This window comes from Alexandromys fortis, unplaced genomic scaffold (genome assembly GCF_014885135.2).
Source record: "Alexandromys fortis isolate MF-2015 unplaced genomic scaffold, M_Fortis_MF-2015_v1.1 scaffold_214, whole genome shotgun sequence".
Lineage (NCBI taxonomy): Eukaryota > Metazoa > Chordata > Mammalia > Rodentia > Cricetidae > Alexandromys > Alexandromys fortis.
In genome coordinates, this window is record NW_026068100.1 from 608,742 (window position 1) to 628,047 (window position 19,306).

Sequence of the window (19,306 nt, forward strand, 5' to 3'; positions counted from 1 at the left end):
ATATAATGTTACTTGTATGGATGTTTTTAGAGTTGACTATTTGGTATTGGAAAGCCAATTGGTGTGCTTTTCCTGGAGAAGACTATTTCTCCTGCTTTCAGCATTCTGTAGGTGCCTCTGATTGTTTGGGTTTTGTTTTGTTTTAATTAAATAGGGTTGAGGTCTCAAGCTTTCCTCCTTCACGTTAGTATGACTGTTGCCATCATCCTTGTTTATGTTTAGACAGACGGTCAGGTTGGTAAGACATCTAGGAGACACACGCTTACAGCAAACTTTCTGTTCATCTGTTTCTTACCATCTGTCCGCCCTTCTTCCATCAATAATGTAAGCCTTAAATATAGGGGTTGTGTTGTAAATCTATCAGATGAAGATTGGTTCCATGACTCTACTACATTTTCTATGATGGTCTTCATTTTTTGCAAAGAGAAGTTTCCTTGATGAGGTATGAGAACTACACTTCTCTGTGGGTATAAAGGCAAATATTTAGAATGTACTTGAGGGTTATGCTTGTTTAGTAAACTGGCAGTTGTAGGTTCTCCTCCAAGATCCATAGCTTCATTAGTCATGAGTAGTTGGCTAGGTTTCTAGCCCAAGGCCTGAATTCATTTCTTGTTGACCAGGCCTTAAGTCAAATTAGAGAGGTGTTGGTTACACTAAGAAATATGTGCCACTATTGCACCCTGAAGGTTATTCTGTTATGCTGGTTGTTGTGGTTCAGTGACATCATAGTTTGGTAGGACTATTGGTTACTGCTCTCATTTCAAAGCTTGCATGGTGCCTTCTGGTATCATGAAAGATGGTCATCAGGGAGGAATCTTTCAGGTTAAATCCCAGCTCTGGTCCTCTTGGTCCATGTCTGAAGCATATGGTATCTTCAGCAATCGAAACTTAACTTTTAGCACTAAGAGTACCCTATAATATTCTAGATGTCTCTTAGACAATACTGACGGACAAGTCAAGAAAGTGTTTCATACCTTGGTTGAGATTCTTATTAGATAGTCTATGGCTCTTGGGGTGGCATCATCAGCCCAGGTGGGAAAATTTTGTTTAAGCTATTTGTGAGTATGTGCGTGAATATGTTACAGGAATTGGTTTTTTGTTTGTTTGCTTTTTCGAAACAGGGTTGCTCTTTGTAACTTTTGAGCCTGTTCTATAGAACTAGCTCTTGTAGACCAGGCTGGCCTCAAACTCACAGAGATCTACCTGCCTCTGCCTCCTGAGTGCTGGGATTAAAGGCATGCTCCACCACCACACCCCGGCTAGGAATTTTTTAATAAGTAGATAGGTAATAGTATGATTCCTCATGCTCTTTTCAGATATCCTTATTATCTTACTCTCCTCCCTCCTTCTTCTTTGCTCATTTCATCCCTCTTTGAAGCACCTATCCCCACATTGACCTGTATCCAATCCCTCTTTACTTCCCTACTTCTTATGTGCTAGGTTCTAAAGATCTGGAGTTACAAGCCTTAGATGAGAGAAAGCGTGTAATATTCTCTTTCTGTTTGTTTGGGGTGTGTAACTCAATATGTTCTTTTTCTACTTCAATACATTTACCTGCAGATTTGATAATATATGTTTCTTTGCAGCTAAATAGTATACCATTGTATTAGTGTTCTCTAGAGGAAAAGAACTTATAGAATGAATCTTTCTCTCTACACACACCCAAACGCTCACACACACATATCCCATATATATAATATAATATATAATGTATATATATAATATGTATAATTTATTGGAATGTCATGCAGGCTTCAACCCAGCTAATCAACAATGGTTGGCTATGAACAGAAAGTCCGGGAAACCAGTAGGTGCTTAATCCACCAGACTGGATGTCTCAGCTGGTCTTCAGTATATGTAGGAATTCCAGCTTAGTAGTCTCCAATGCCAGTGAAGGAATGTGCTAACAAGGCAGGGGAAAGCAGGCAAAAGCTTCCTTCTTCTGTGTCCTTATGTAGACTTCGAGCAGAAGGTATGACCTAGATTAAAGGTGTGCCTTGCTGCCTCAATGTCAAGGTCAAAGATTGTGTGTCTTCCTGTTTCAAAGGTCAATAGAAGAAGTGGATTCAATCACTTCAAAGCAAGCAAAAAATTTCTCACAGATGTGCCCTCCATTTCTGGATTGTAATTCATTCCAGATGTAGTCAAGTTGACAACCAATAATAGCCATTGCATCTATTGTGTACATGTACCACATTTTTATTATCTATTAGTCAGTTGAAGAATGCTTAGGTTGTTCCATCATGTAACTGTTGTGAAGGGAGCAGGGAACATGGTTGAGTAAGAATCTGTTAAATAGGGTCTAGCTAGGTGAGGCCTCTTGGTTCTTCCCTCCGTACACTGTTCCTATCCCCCCAAGCCTGTCCCCAATCCCACATCCAATGATCCAGCCAAGTCTGGCCACTCCTGTCTATGCTGCTACCAATCTCTAGACCTGGATCAGGACCCTCCTTGCCTGTTTCAACCTATGAGCCCCTTCCATGCTCCATTCAACCGCTTCACCCAGCCAGATTCTGCACATATATCTCCGTGGTCTAGCCTGGTAAGTTTACCTAATACTTCCCTTCTCATACCACTGCTGCCCCTACATCTAGCCCTTAACTCAAGCTGGAGTAGGACACGGTCCCTAATTTTAACCCTGTGCATCAACCCAGTCCCCTGGGTCCATCTTCTCTAGGCCCAACCTAGCCTGAACATTTCCCTCTCCTGTCCCAACCTGCTCTGTTCCTATTAGACAAGAACTAACAAAAGAGGTCCACATGCTCAGATCTCTTGGCAAAATAGATAAATATGAAAGATTAAGGCAGCAGCGTCTCCCATCCCCAAATCTACCAGTCCCATGGAAATGTCTGCCGGTGAGAATTACCTTGATGAACTCCAGAACACAGAATCAAAACAAAAACAACCACAAAACAATCACAAATGGTCATCAGAGAGTTCCAGGAATTTAAAGAAGACAAAAATAAACAGCTTAATAAACTTAGAGAGACTAAATAAATAATAAATAAGACAATAAATAAACAAATAAATATTGCCCGAGTGATGCCCAAAAAAAAAAAACACAAACAGAAGACTCTTGGAAATGATAAATACAATCCAGGATTTTAAAATAGAATTCAGTAAAAAAGATGGAATCATATAGCTCTTAATCAGAGATATTTACAACTGTCCAAATAAAGTGATTTTATCAAAACAAAGCAGATCTTTAGGCTTAAAGATTTTTTTTTTTCTGGTTTTGGATCTGTCTTATTGGAGAAATGGATTCTTGGAACTGAGTTTGCTGGTACGAAGTATGATTGTTTTTAGCATGAAAGCACACTAGTCTTAACATTCTGGAGGCATCAGCACCTTGGGCTGGCGTTTTAGCCCCGCTTCCATCCTGTTATCTGAGCACTTAGCTGGTGGCCTACTTAGGCTGCTATTACTGTGCTGAGACACCGTGACCAAAAGCAACTCGGGGAGGAAACGGTCCATTTGCTTACACTTCCACATCACTGTTCATCATTGAAGGAAGTCCAGACAGGAATTCAAACAGGGCAAGAACCTGGTGGCAGGAGCTGATGCAGAGCCGTGGAGGAGTGTTGCTTACTGACTTACTCCCCAGAGCTTGCTCAGCTTGCTTTGTTATAAAGCCCAGGACCTCCAACTCATGTGTGGCCCTACCCACAATGGTCTGGGCCCTCCCCCATTAGTTACTAATAGGTTTGCCTATGCCCAATCTTATGGAGGCGTTTTCTCAGTTGAGGTTCCCTCCTCTCAGAGTACTGTAGTTTGTGTCGAGTTGACATAAAACTAGCCACACCTGATATTTTTTTATTGCTACTCCAGAGCTTCTCAGCTTTAAACAAGTACTTAATGTTTCTTTTTGGGTGTGGATCAGAAGTTTTTTGGGTGCTTGTGGCTCAAGGTATGTTATTCAATCCTAAGAGGGGAGTGGCTGCTGATATAGAAGATTTGATAATGGAATAATTCAGTTCTTAGAGCCTTGAGAATAAAAATAATGGAGACAAATGTGGTGAAGTGTACATACTGATCCAGCTTCCTTCCAGAACACCTTAAACAGCAAGAAATACACCGTGAAAGCAGCAGCAGCACTCAGTACTCAGGAAGCAACCAGACTGAGTCAAAGCACTGGCAGGATAATGGAGAAGCCAAAGTGGACATTCTTGACCTCTTAGTGAGCAGTAGGTGCCTTGGGTATTCTAAAAGAAGTAAATTAGCCAGCTTAGCCACTTCCCATGTCATCTAGAGCATCATGCAAAATCTGTCCATAAGTTCAGACCTAGAACTGTAGTGCAGAAAAGAAGCCCTCGGCCCGGAAAGAGCATGTGTTGAACTGATGGAAAGCAGGGCCGGGCATGAGCTCGTGCCGAACCTCAGCCACAGGTGCAGCAGAACATAAATTCACAGCTCCTTCCAGCAGAGTAGGGGATAAATTCTTCTCGCTGCACCCTTCAGCTTTCTACCTATCAGCATCTGGGAAAGGTTCAGCCCTGCCAGCCTACCTTAGCACCTTCAACATGAATAATCTCTGATCCAAAATGGAGAGAGGTGGGGGAAGCAGGTCTGGAGTGTGACAGGTGCCACCCACGGCCAAGAGTGGCTGCTCGGGCCACAATTTCACTCTGAGTATCAGCAGACAGCCGGGCATCCTCAGACAGGAAGAGGCAGCAAGGAAAGCAAACTGAAAAATTACAGAGAGAACGGTAATTTAGGGACCAGAGGGGAACTTGCAAGAGCTGTAATTAGGAAGCCGGAAGGGATTCTTTGTGTCTTACTTTTTATTCTTAAATAAAAGTAAGTACATAGGAAGTCGTGAAAACAATATAGTCATCTTTCACGTACTCTTCCTAGGAACCTTGCATCTTCCATAACTATCATACAAGGTCACAATCGGGAAATTGACTTGTCGTAACACATGTAAAGTTCTGTGGCATTTTAAATTTCTGTGTTTATTTGAGGTGTTGAGGATGGACTCGAGGTCTAATACATTGATTACGTGATTAATTTGAAACAGCTTCTCATTAGGACAACCAAGGCTGGCCTTGTACTCAATTTGTAGCCAGAATTGTTGACCTTGGATGGTATTGTTTCTTAATTAATGAAATGATTGTCAAGAAAGATCTATATGGTTCTGTTTGATAAAAACAGATCTGACTAAAGAAAACCAAGCGAGGCCTCATGAGGTCTGCTCACCTATGACCCCAACACTCATGAAGATAAGGCAGGAAAATTAAGAGTTTGAGGACAGCTTGGGTGCTTGAGAAAAGAATAAGGAAAAGGAGAAAAAGTTGGACATTTGGGAAATAAAGACACAGTAGGGACAACACTCTAGAATGTGGCACAAAGCTACAGAGGTGGGAATATGAGCATTGAAGAGACATGTAGGTCTACTGTCTTTTCAAAAGAGTTCCCTGGATATCAGGGTGCGGAGAGGACAGCCAACAAGTGTGCCAGAGAAGTTGGGCTTCTCATCTGCAGCCCACTTCCTGCCACTTCTACCTGCCAGTTGTCCGGGAGATGAGGGCTGCAACCACAGTGATGTCCCCAGGCTTAGCAGCACCCTGGGAGAAGACGGAGCCCGTGTCTGTCTACTCTTCTTGTAAGGCTCCCTTCTCTGCAGCCAAAGGAGGAGTGAATTTAAGAGGGACAGCATGGGAAACTCGAAGCATTGACAGGAAAGTCATAGCTCTAAATCACTCAAAATTGTCGCTGACTCAGGTGTTTGTGTTTATTATGCAAGAGGGCTGTTGGGAGACACGTGAGGGAAAGAAAAGGCCAGGAGGAAAGTGAGCTACCATCCGTGACCTGCTGAAAGAAGATGTGTGTTAGAGGCACACCTGTGTGATAGATATTTGTGTGCCATGGCTACGTCATGTTATTAAAGAAGTAACGGGAAGGGGAGGAGCTAGAAAACATACACAGGACATGAGGAATGAGTCCAGGAGCCATCGTCAATGAAATGGATTCAGTGTCCTAAGTGAAAGCAGACACTTTCATTCAGCTTTCATCTTCAGTGTGACAGTATCACCCAACCTTTGGGCATCACCAGTGCTACGTCCTTTCTCTATCTCAGCTTAGAAGTATAGCCAGACCTTGAGAGTCTCTCTTTCTTAATGAGGAACTTTATCACATCAGTAGCCAACCTAGTAGCTTGATCATGTAGATAGAAGCCAAGAAGTGGAATTTGGAACCTCTTGACCTTGAGCTAAAAGAAACCTGTGTGTTAACCTTTTAAGCCTTAAATGGAAAAGCACAAACTTATTAATGTTAATACTTACAAAAATTAGTATCTCTGGCCCCAAAGCTGTCTGGATTCACCAAGTCGCAATTTTTTTTTGCTATCGGTGATCTTCTGTCATTTCTGGTTCCATGGAAACCCCACAGTTGTTCTTATTAGCTACTGAGCTCTGGGTATCATTTTTGTTGCTAGGGTGGTGCATGGTCCAGGGCCATGCACGTGTGAGTCTTATCAATAAAGAACCAAGCAGGCTGACGGTATTCTTCCTGTTGAGGACACAGATGGTATTCTTCTATCTTCTCTCCTGTTACCCCCAGACCATTTCACCCATTTGGCTTCAGACTTTGGAAAGCAGAGAATGCCCGGGCAAATTGACTTGGAGTCTTTGTCCACTCAGCTATCTGGTGACCAAGCCCTTTGCAGGATCTGTTGCTGGCCTGGCTAAGTTTTAGAGCAGCGGAACCCAGTTTTCCAGGGTTACTGTCAACCTTAGAAGTCTCTACAGGGATGTCCGTAGTGGCTCCTAGACTCTAGACATCACCCTTTAGGGGCTGTGGGGCTACAGATAAATATGACTGGGCTTGTGTTTGGGATGTAGGATTTCTACACCCCGCCCCCACCGCCGCCACCCACCCACACCCTAATCTGCTTTGCCAGACAACTTACTAAGTAGTTTCTGTGTTTCTTTTAGCATTTTCGTTCAGGCATCTTTATTCTAATCAGACCCATTCTTCGTACTCTCCTCCTCTCCGGTACTTCTCTCATGGTCAGGAAATGTTTGTGATAAAGACTGTTCCCCCCTTATCGCCTGTGTCTTTCCCAGTCCCAGCTGATCATACCTGCAATGTGGTTACAAGGATTTTGTTCCATGTTTAGAGGAGACTCCTCTTTCTAAACCAGGAAGCAAAACAAAATGACTGATAGTGTGAATACAGTGGGTTTCTAAGCATTTTTTTGTGTTTCCTCTCATCATGTCAGAGGATAAATTCCTGGCTCAGAATGACAGTAATCCCTCCAAGCTCATAGGAATCCCAGTGCGACTCTTCGGTGAGCACTGGGTAGAAAGTGAACTTTTCCCATGTAAAGCTGCGGAGTGCTTTGTAACAGGCTGTTTCTAGGAATTGATGGTATCGGAGTTGAGGAAGAGCCCGGGCTCTTCTCGTGGTCTGGGAGCATGGAGGCCACAGTTACACACCCCTCGTGCTTGCTTGCACTGTGACTTTAAAGCTGACTGCCGAAGGGCCAGATGGAGTTCTAAGCCAGACCATGTTGGTTTGGACAGAAATTCTTACAGAATTATTAAGCCTTAAAAAAAGCAAAGGAGATTTATGCATCTGCATCTGACCAGGTTGGTTTGGAATAGGTTCATAATGGAAAAGTAATAAAACCGTAAGAGACAGTATTTTCTGAACAGTCTCCCTTTTCAAAACTCCAAACATGGGCTGCACCATTTTTGGATAAAAACAACTGTAGAAAATTTTCCCGTTGGTAATTTTGGGAGGGATTCTGTTGTTGTTTTCCTTCCTCATTGATTATTAGCCTGCATAAGTTTGAAGTCTTGTGTTAAAATGTTCTAGCTGTGTGAGTTTTGTGAGGAGGAAAAAGCGGTGGGATCATCACATGCAGGCTCACACTGTTTGCTTTGCTATCGTTACAGCCTTGGGTAAGAGAGGTTAGGGTTTTGGAGTACAGGGTGGCTGGATGTGTGAGAAAAGGCAGCCTCCTGTGACTGCCAACCGCCAGGAAACCGTGAAGAGGAAACATATAATAAGCCTCACCTCTGAAAAATCAGACCTAATAACTTTGTGAGGTTCTGATTTCAACAGGAAAGCAAAAAAAAAGAAATTTTTTTTTTTTTTTGAAAACCACTTTCTCTGTTTGTTCTCAACCACTTGAAATGGTGTTATGGATAAATAATTACTTAAATATTTATGTATTTAAGAATAGAAATAAGAAATGAAGATTGGAGGGGGTGGTGGACACTCGCAGACAGATCTGTCATGTTGTGCTTTCCAGAGGACAGCAAAATGGGCATTTCATTGCATTGGCTTCTTACCTTTCTTTCCTTTCCACGGCCAGCCATTCAGAGCACCGTTATTTTTATATAGTGAGGATGGTGTTGTGTCTCGCCTACAGGTATGCCTGCAGCATCTCTAGTGACCCCTGCTGATGTTATCAAGACTAGATTACAGGTGGCTGCCCGAGCTGGCCAGACCACTTACAGCGGTGTGACTGACTGCTTCCGAAAGATACTGCGGGAAGAAGGCCCAAAAGCTCTGTGGAAGGGAGCTGCTGGTACGGAAGGCATTGGTTCTTAGCTAACCCTTTGGCATCAGGGACATTTTTTAAAATGATCTAATGGTATCTGTATTTCTTTCCATCTCTGCTGTAGCTCGTGTCTTCCGGTCCTCGCCACAGTTTGGTGTCACCTTGCTGACTTATGAGTTGTTACAGCGATGGTTCTACGTCGATTTTGGAGGAGTGTGAGTGTCCTGGTGAACATACAGCTAAATTTCTGCATCCTCTAATGCTAATTCTCATTGAGAAAAGCCCACGAGGCTGTCTGCCTCCTGCAACAGTGTCCGCAAGGTCTTGTCAACGGGAGCCCGCAGCTGACTAGAGTCCAGTCTTTGCTCTATGCTGCATGGTTTTATTGGTTTCTCCTGGAATTTTCTGTTGTTGTTGTTTTCAAGACAGGGGTCTCTGTAGCTTTGGAACCTGTCCTGGAACTAGCTCTTGTAGACAAGGCTGTTCTTGAACTCACAGAGATCTGCCTATCTCTGCCTCCCAAGTACTGGGATTAAAGGTGTGCACCACCACCACCACCCGGCTTCTACTGGGATTTTTTTTTAAACACTCAGTTGATACCACTTTCCTTTCTTCATAGGAAGCCCATGGGATCCGAACCAGTTCCTAAATCCCGGATCACTCTGCCTGCTCCCAATCCTGACCACGTAGGGGGCTATAAACTGGCAGTTGCAACATTTGCAGGGATTGAAAACAGGTTTGGACTTTACCTACCTCTCTTCAAGCCTTCAGCATCTACCTCAAAAGTGACTGCTGGGGGCCCGTAGGCAGACTGACCTGGATGTGGCTGTTGAACGGTTGGAACTGCAGGGAGCCCCATCTCAGAATGAAGAGTGGCTTAACCCCTTCCGCATCTGTCTCATTTAAATTCAGGTCAAGGCTTTTTATATTAAATGCAATCATTCATTTTCTGGATGTTTTTGTACCAAGATCATGTGGAATTATTCCTAATTATTCTTTGGCCCTCTGCCCACAAACCTATGTTTGTATCTTTTATACACTGGGATTTGGGCACCACTAACTTGATCTGGAGTATGTCTGAAGGGAAATTAGGGATGTCTCCTACCTGAATCATGGTCTCACTGAGTCTACTGAAAGGCAACCATGGTTCCTAAAGCGAAGAGTTCTGAGGATGTTTAAAGAAGTAGAAGGCTGGGAATATATTTATAAAAATGAAAAACACTGTAAGAAAAAAAAAAACAAATATCTAGCCTGGACTCAAATTTTAAACATGCACAAATTTGGCCTCTGGATTGTATTATGAAGGTTTTATGTGAAACATGTTTTTTCATAATGAGAGCCACATTGAGAATGTTTAGTAATCATATTCTCTTACTCGTACCAAGTCTACGAGGGAAAAGTTTTGAATGTTAAGGAAGTGCTTTTGGCATTCTTATTATAGAGACAGAAGAAACTGAGACACAGTTCTGCTCCTGAGAGTGTTGATTTTGGGTAAATGCTTACATGATGAACACATGCTGATTCCTGCCAATTAATGCCACCCCCTCGTGCTGGGGCCAGCCTGCTCCCACCTCTATTGTAGGCACCCATTCACCTTTAAAATCACTCTATCTTGATCATGTCAGACAAATATACTCAAAGTTTTTATTTAATTTGGGGTGCCTTGTATCATGGTCAGAGGCGTATGTGTTTGTGAAGGGGGAAATAAACTATTTTTAAAGCTACTGGTTGCTTGCTCTTGTCTATTTCCATGAGGGATGACGAACATGTTTATCATTAGTGGATTCTTTTTCATGCCGTGTTTGGGGATATCCTGCTCCTACTGGGCTCATGTGCATGGTTTAGGATGAGTAGGAAGGGAAAGAACTACTGAAGAATATCTCACCCTGGTCATCTGTAATACTTAAGACAGTTTGTGTGTTAGGAAAGCACGTGCTCACTTGGCTGTGTTTAGGTATGAATGCACATGTGTGCACATATGTATGGAAACCAGAGTTCAGCATGGGTGTTCTCCTCGCTCACTCTCCATCTTCATTCCCGAGAGAGGGTCTTTCATGGAATTAGAGCTCAACAATTCGGCTCCCTAACTGGCTGGTGAACTCTAGGGATCCACGCGTTCCCATACCCACAACCAGGGGAGTGACCTGTTCTTGGTGACATGGGAGTGGCCTCCAGTCCCGGGTTTGTACATGACTGCTGGGTGCAAATGTGGTCCCAATGCTTGCACAGCCGCAGTTGACTGGCAGGACCATCCCCCAGCTCTGCTTGCTACAGCTTCTTACCATGAGGATTAAAATAATGCAAAGCTTCAGCGGAAGTTGGGCATAAGAACTAGTCTGAAATGATATTTGTAATTTACTACCGGGTTGTGTCTGAACCATATTTTGCTGTATCTAACCCTTGCTAATCTTTTCCTCATGGTGATTTTGGAAGAAGTTAGCCTTAAAAAGGGTTTGTGGTTATGTTCAACAACAGTCATTTCCCCAAAATGATACTGATTGATCTACTCAGGTGTGCATAGATGTTCTCAGACCCAAGATTCCCAGCCCTGCTCCTTTAGGTCGACACACAGAGTTGTCTTCAAGTTGGAAAGAGTCAACACACCCATAAGATGTTCATTTGCACATCTATTATAGGTATGACCTTTACCAGAAATAGGACATGTGTGCACATGACTCCTTCTCCTGACATAACAGAGTCGTGCTTTCCAGTACGTGATATGATACCTACCTGCATATGGCCCTCAGAGACCAGTGCCTGTGTGAGGGTGGCTCGGGGCTCCAGCTTTGGACTTGGGGTGTGGAGGAAAGCCTCTGAGTTCTTACATTCCCTTTCGACACTTGCTGGAAATTTAATAGAAGATCAGATTCTCGTGGAAAAAAAACCACTGACCCAGACCTCATAAAAAGTACACAGTCCACCCATTTCTTTACGAGCTGTGGGGTTTGATGGGAGAGCGCCCTGGCTTTGCTTATGCTTCTGTGGGGCTGAGGGGAATTCTGCACACAGTGAATAAGAAGAAACCAGAGGCCCAGAAGTCGGTGTTGATAGGACCACGTTGTCCGTGTTTCTTTGAAATGTTTGGCTTTTTCTGTTCGGGAGGCAGTGACTTGAGCGTCTTTGAAGGAGGCCTACTTTCCATGACTCCTGCTCTGTGGGTGGCATGCCTGTGACAGCCCTAGAATTGGATGCAATCACCATGTGGGGAAAACCACGTGAAATTTGTTCTGGGTTTTTCTTCTCCCCAAAGTGACAGCCCAACATGTCTGGGGCGGCGTGGCTGCTGTCATTGCTGCAGTCAGTCCCGTGTCGCCGCCCCCCTCCCCAAGGCTGAGGCACTGTAGGCATCTCGTGCCTACCCAAGGGAACCAGCCTCCCCTAGTGTAGAGCCTGGAGCCTTCCAGCTCTGCTCTCGCCCCAGCTCACGATGACTTGGGAGGTGGGAGACAGGCCTGATTTCCGAGCTGCCTTTTTAATTTGTTTCCAAGGAGAGGAAAAAATGTGAAGCTGACCACAAAGTGAACACACTGATTCTTGGGTTCCAGTCGTGGTTGCGTTTCTTGAAGCTGGGTGGCGCGCTGTCGCCAAGCCCCTGCTGCATCTCCTAACCCACAACCATTTGCCGAGCTCCCTGGGGTTGCCTTCAGCCCAGCAGCCAGGGTCGCACAGGGAAAGTAAGAATTCTGGCCAGAAAAGAGTCATTTAGATGCTTATTGCATTTCAAGCTTCAGGTTTTACTTAGCTAAAATATTTAGCATTGCTGGAAAACAATGTTTAAATCTTGGTGCTTATATGTTATTTAATGGTGTGGCCTGTGTAAACCTTGGGATGCTTACGTTTTGACAGTCTTCTGGAAGTGTTTAGCAGCGCATAACTCGGTGAGCAGGGAATAAAAACGGGGAACAAATTGTGCTTGAAACTATTTGTCACCTCCTCAGACTGTGGATTCGGGGTGCTCAGCGTGTCGGAGAACTTCAGGTGCAGGGATGGGGGGCACGTCGGTGATAACATCTGATGAATCTGTTTTTGAGCCCAGTTTATCTGCCCTTCCAAACTAGCCTTCCCTCCAAGCCATCGTGCGCCCCTGACCACAGAAGCCAGCATTGCCGGGATGAATTTGTACTCTTGCCACTGAGCAAAGTCCCACTTTAAATCCTGGGTAATCAAATGCTTTCAGGATGTGGATTTTTCCACAGTTTTCCACAAGCGTCTTCCACAAAGGGGTGTATGCCTTTTGTTTTACCTTTGGGTTGGGGGTGGGCGTCAGTCTTTCGTATTAGAAAGACAAGATGTGCTCACAAAATTGCCTGCTTCTTCTTACTGTCTCAGACTCCAGTGCCCTCCCTTGTGTGGCTCTGTGAGGGAGAGACTGTTCCGAACCGTGCTGCCCATCTGAAGTCACCAGCTTGAAGTATGCATGGATGAACAGTCGGATGGATGGATTTTTGATAATCGTATTTTCCTCCGCTGTGTCTCTGTTGTTGTTTTGTTGTTACTGGTTTTCATGGTACAGAAGAATAAAAAAAACCCTAGGGCCTCAGACAAAATGTGCTATCACAGAGCTGTCTCTCCAGCCCTTTTTGCTTTTCTGTTTTGAATAAGGTCGTTCCCAAGTTGCCTTAGCAGGCCCGGACCTCTTGGTCTGTTGTTACTCTCAGCTACCCAAATAACCGGAATACAAGCTTGTGGCATCAGGCGGGGGACACAGACCATAGGCTAGTACATCAGGCGGGGGACACAGGCGTCCCAACAGGCTGAGGACACAGACCATAGGCTAGTACATCAGGCTGGGGTCACAGGCTTGTTCCAACAAACTGAGGACACAGACCATAGGCTAGTACATCAGGCTGGGGTCACAGGCCACAGGCTCGTACATCAGGCTGGGGTCACAGGCCACAGGCCCGTACATCAGGCTGGGGTCACAGGCCATAGGCTAGTACATCAGGCGGAGGACACAGGCTTGTCCCAACAGGCTGACTCCCACTCTGTCCTGCAAAGACTGCTGCTAGAGTTTAAACCAGAAATTGTTAGACAAACCTCTCCGCCGACGCAAATAATTCCAATCAGACCAAATTAGACCAAATAAAAGACGCCCATGTTTAATGCAGTGCTCCAGGGTGGCCCGGGAAGGCATGGCGAGGGGAAGAGAAAGAAGGGGAGACCACATGAAACCCGGAGACCATGTGTGCATTCTCTGGGGGGCAGTATAAGTAACCTGTGGGAGTGGTCTTGATCTTCCCTGGGGAGGGGTTACTGTTTGGGGGCCTTTCTCCGAGGTAGAGTGTGGATTAAGACAACTCCCAGGGGAGGGGGTTTGAAATGGAGTTCCTGCCCAGTATTCTAAAGATGGGCACCAGGGGCTGGGATGAGGCCCCCGACTATAATATTCCAGACTCTTTATATAAAGGGGTGTTAGGGAGCTGGGGTGATGCTTTCTACTAAACAGAAACGAAGACCTGCTGACACATTCCTGTGTATCAAATACTTTCTTTAGAAATTATAAGCCGATCTTATCAAATCAACCTAGCTATAATTTTAATTATTGGTAATTTGTTGCTGTAAGTGGGAAGTATCACATAAATTCAAAGGTGAGTGTAAATTCCTTGGGCATTGTGAAAACTAAACTGTTGTTTCAAAAGTCCTCTCCCCTGTGGTGAGTGTTACCTTGAGCTTGAGATGGGCTGTGATTTGTATTTCTGATTAGTGAATATGTATTTGGAGCTCGCTCTCTGTTTCTCCAGTTTTTTGGAGGCTGCGGAAATCAGAGAGTTGTTTTCAACTAATGCATTAATTGGCTGAGAAGGGACCAAAGGGAGCGCTGATTTCATCTGCTGGGGACCTAACAAAACGATGCTTGCCTTGAGAAGCTGGGCTGTTAAAGGGATTTTGCCTAAGGCAGAACCTTCCCCTTGAATAACTCTTGGAGGAAAACTAGGAAGACACAGGGACTGTGCCATCTGCAGCTGGCTTCTGGGCACAGATACTCCTCCCTTTGCCCTGCTCTGGCCACCAAGGCCCACTGCCTGGTTGCTTCAGCGGGGATCGTCAAGGGTGATTCGTTTTTGCAGTGGAGCAGTTATGAAGGTGGTTTTAAAGTTGACCTAAATGCTTAAAACAGACTTGTACAATAAGATGGAGAGAAGCAAGTGCAGAGTAAAATAATAAAAGCCACCGAAAGCATATACCCTTCACTCTGCCCTAAGTCGCCGACGTCAGCTCTTGCTGTGGCCTCCCAAGCACGGCTCTCAGGGGACAGAGTTCTCTGGTTTGTAAAGACTCATTAAGCAGGAGCTGTCACATGCCTGACATGGCCTTATTAAGCCTTCCCTGGTCAAAGAAGTAGTATCCTTTTCTCGTGTTAAAAATGTGGAGGCCAAGACATTCAATAAGTTTCTGGCCCACAGTGCTCAGGCTCCATAGTGTTGAGTCTCGGCTGTGACTCTGGTTTCCTGGCAGCCTGCCCTCCTCTAGGAAGGTTTCTTAGTAAAACTCAGGCAGAGAGTTCTTAGGACAGTGCACCCAGATTTCCTGTGCTCAGTTCTCACTGGTGGAGACACCGTGACCGCCTTAGAGTAAGGAAGAAGCACGGTCTCCAGTCGTTCACCTTAACCAAGCACATTTGCTACCTCAGAGAATTCCAGTGCTTAGGACCAGGAGAATCCTGAACCAGCCTTCTGAGGTTCCTCTTAAACCAGTTTACGGCCTATTAAAGTCAGTAAAGAGGATTGAGGTAAACTTGAAGCATTTGTCCTCCAGGAGTGAAGTTGGAAGGTAATGTGGAAAAAGCAGAAGTAAGTTTACAAACTGCTACAGCGCAACGTGGTATGAAGCCAGCGGAATTGGACCATCTTCAAAATCTCTAATTAGAAAATGCCATTCTCTGATAAGGGATGGGAATAATGGAAAACCAAGTTAAACATAAATACCTATGGATACTTGGCCTCATAAGAGTTAATACTAATGAACACGTGTCTGGAGAGAAGAAAGGGCATTTAGAGAGCGCAGGGGTTGCTGGAATGACTTTGGTCATGAGATGCCCATCACCACCAATGAGCGGGTGTCATATTGTCAACAGGTTTCCTACTACCGCCAAAAATGAAAGGAGACATCTACCATCTCTCTTGTCTCCTCCATTCTTACATAGATGTGAGCAACTACACCAAAAATTTGCACCATTTCCTTGTTAGGCAAAACAAACAAACAAACAAACAACAACAAACATTAAAATGCCATAATTTCACTCCTTCAGAGTAAGGTGGGTTCAGACTGAAGCAGGATTTTGCCACTTAAGTTTTACATGATGTGATATCTGCTATTAATCTGAGAACCTATGTCTCCTGCTAGTTGATGGCTCCATCTAAGTTTGCTTCTTTAAACATATGTTTATGTGTATGAGTGTTTTGCCTCTTCACCCCACCCCATGTGTGGGTATGTGTGTACCATGTGCATTCCAAGTGCCCTCAGAAGCTGGAAGAGGGCATCAGATACCCTTCAACAGGAGTTACGAGCCATCAGCCACCATGTGGGTGCTGGGCATCAAACTCAGGTCCTCTGCAAGGGCAGTCAGTGCTCTAAACCATGGAGTCATCTCTCCAGGCTTTAGGAGCCTGCTTTTTATGACAAGGCTTGCCATCTGGGCTAGCTGCAGTGTTCTATACTAGGCTGATACTCTGCTTTTGTAAAATCAGAAAGAGGGGAGGAGGAAGAGGAAAAGTGGCGCCAGACTTTACAGAGCTTTGATGCCATTGGAGGTCCATCTTCTCACACTCAGTCCAGGGCTCTGTCCTGCCCCACTGAGCCTGAGTGCCTCAGTCTTCCAAACTGAAGAGACAGGTTGAGCTTCACCTGCAGCTTCAAGCTGCCCTTTACCCACTTAGGAAGGCTGTGATCTTTTCCCTTTGTTTTCAGTTTGCCTGTGAGAGTGGATGCCAGAAGCCATCATTCCATGTGTTTGAAGCTAAGGCTAGCATTCTTTTCAGTCAATTTAGGACGGGTCTTAATAACTGCATGTTCTAATCCTCTCCATATACATAACTGGTTACTTTATGATAATGACATTTGACATCAATATGACCTCGTTTGATAGCTTCCACTTTTAATCTGCAAGTTGTTTGAAAAGCTTTTAAATTCCATAGCAATGAGTTATCTATGTCCCCACATAAATTAGATCAGCTCTGGCTTCTGTGAGACATTGATCTCTTTTTCACTTTTTTTTTTCTTTTTTCTGCTTTGAAACTTAAATCTTATAGAAATTTCTGCTTCTAGCCATAATGGAACAGTTGGGGAAATCAGAACCTAACAGAACTATATGATACTGTATATGACAGAGTGTTCTTCAAACAGCTGGTGTGCAGCAAAGGAAGGGACTGTGAGCTTTGGGTGGGAAGGGATCAAAGATCATTGTTGAGGTCACCCGAGACAGTTTCCACCCACTGTGCAAAGTAGGAGACCCCAGAGACCCCAGACTGAACAGATAGATGTCTGACAGACCGACTTAGCTAGAATTTGTAGGACAAAGAAGCAACCAGAAGGAACTGATCCTAGAGGCAGCAGTGGACATTACAGAGGTGTCTCCAGCCTCAGGGGAAGTACCAATCTAGCTGTCTGTAAAAAGAACCTTGCCAAGACTAAGGAGAGAATCACTGAAGCCAAGGAAGAGTGAAAACTCTGAAACTCCTTGAAGAGAAAGAATTTTTGCTCTGAAAGCTGCAGGAATATCTTCACCCTACACAGCACACCAAGTGGAGTCCTCAGAGGAGTGGCCAGTGAGTAGCTAAATTCGGCAGACAGCAGGGCTCCACTGCTCTTACTAAAGCCCAGAAAGTGAGCCTCACAGGGATTTCACCGATTCCAAGTATTAACTGTCAGAATAAAAAAGTTATTCTTAACAAGATAAAATAATTTTTAAAATCTTAAAGAAAAAAAAAACGCCACAACGAGACGAAAAATTAATAGGAAACCCTGCTCTGGAAAAAGAGAGTTGTGGAACTAATATCAAAACATTAGGACAGCAATCATAAATAATGTCGTCAAGGAAGTAGCAGAGATCCTGAACCCCCCCCCCCACCATCTACGAAACGTGTGTGTGTGCACAGATGTGCGCATGCAGCGTGTGCACGCACATGTGTACATGTGTTTGTGCATTTGTGGATGTGAATTCCAGTCATGTGTGTGTGGAGATCACTGGACAATCTAGCTCTCTTCTCTGCCAGGTTAGCTGACCTGTGACCTTAGAAGGTTTCCACTGTCACTGCTTCCTACCTCACCATAGGAGAACTGGAATCACATGCTACGTTGCCAGCTTCACGTGGGTTCTGAGGCTTCAAACTCAGTTCCTCACACTCGGGCGTTAAACACTTCACCAAATGACTCATCTCCCCAGACTTGCCTGAGGTAGTTCTAGTACTGAAAGGAAGAAAAACAAAATCTGTCAATGAAATTTCCATTCTGACAAAAAAAAATCATTCAGAGATAAAGGAGAAACTGTTGCAATGCCACAGAAGCAAATGTAATATCACGTGCCTAGCATCTTGACAATAAGGACACTAGAGCAAACCCTTAAGGCTGAAATGAGAGGGCGGTGACCCAGATGACATGAAAGTTGAAGGGTCAAGGGTTGCCATGCTCGGTGCTTGAATGTACAAAGCCCTGGCCTCAATTCTTGTATGTCAGATAAATGTTTATCAAGAAAACATAACCTAGCTGTGTGCTTAGTAATGTACTAAATACATTACATACATAATAATATTATGTAAACAATACATAAATAAAAATGGAAAAACAAAAGGATCAGGTAGACAGATTCAAAAAGGTTTGGCCTTTTAACATCATGAATGTAGCCGTTAAAAGTTGATGAGTAAAGCCAGGCATGGCAGTACCTGGGAGGCAGAGTTATGTAGAGTAAAGCCAGGCATGGTGGCACCTGGGAGGCAGAGGTATATGGGTTTGGATCTCTCTAACTTGGAGACTAGCCTGTTTTGCATACTGAGGGCCAGGGAAGTAGGGGCTACATAGTGAGACCCTGTCTTCAGAACCTTAATGTTTATGTATTTCATTTATGTACTAAGGCATACAAACTGTTCTTTTCTCATTTTAATTCTGTCTATGATGAGGAGTGGCAGGTGCATTTTATTATTTTTGCTGTTATTGCTCTTCTAGACTATAGCTTTTCATACTGATATTGACCTTAGGCCCTGAGGGACTTGCTGCTCTCGCAGATTAAAAAGTTAATTGAAAAATCAGTCAGTCAGAAGAATGACCTTAATTAAAGGGTGGAACTTCAGAATGTGTGTATGGGGATTTATAAATTCAGGGTTCTCTACTGCAGAGGCCCTGTGATTCGTTACATCATGGAGGAGTGGAGAAACCATGCAGCTTGAGTGGGTTGGTGAAGCTTAGAAGACACAGGCTTAAGACCACAGAGAACGTGGTTTGATTGTGAGAAGTCCCCCAGATGTTCAGGTGTTTGGATGCTTGCTCACCATCTGGTGCACTGTTTTGGAAAGCCGCGGAAGCTTGAAGTGTAGGGAGAGGCTGTGGAGGAGGTGGGTAGTGGAGCTAGCCTTGGGTTTGCCTAGCTTGCCCCGTTTCCTGTAAACTCTGTTTCCTGGCTTCAGACAATGTGACCAGTCACGTCACACTTCTGCTGCCATGCCTCCCCACCATGGACTGCGTGCCTTAAACCATGAGTCAAAATAAATCTTTGCCAGGGTTGCGCTGGCTAGGTGTTTCATCAGAGCAAGGAGAAAGGAACTAACAAGGAAGGTCCAAGTCAAATCATCCAGGGGATGGACCATT

General features: G+C 44.4%; 1 protein-coding gene across 1 annotated transcript in view; it reads left to right on the forward strand.

Annotated features, from left to right (window-relative positions):
• Positions 1-9,788, forward strand: part of Slc25a13 (solute carrier family 25 member 13) — a 176,006-nt gene extending 166,218 nt beyond the window's left edge. Inside the window, exons 16-18 of the mRNA XM_050123834.1 lie at positions 8,378-8,536; positions 8,634-8,724; positions 9,129-9,788. Coding sequence (XP_049979791.1) covers positions 8,378-8,536; positions 8,634-8,724; positions 9,129-9,315 — 437 coding nt within the window. The 3' untranslated portion in view covers positions 9,316-9,788. The remainder of the gene's footprint in view (positions 1-8,377; positions 8,537-8,633; positions 8,725-9,128) is intronic.
• Positions 9,789-19,306: the final 9,518 nt, after the last annotated feature.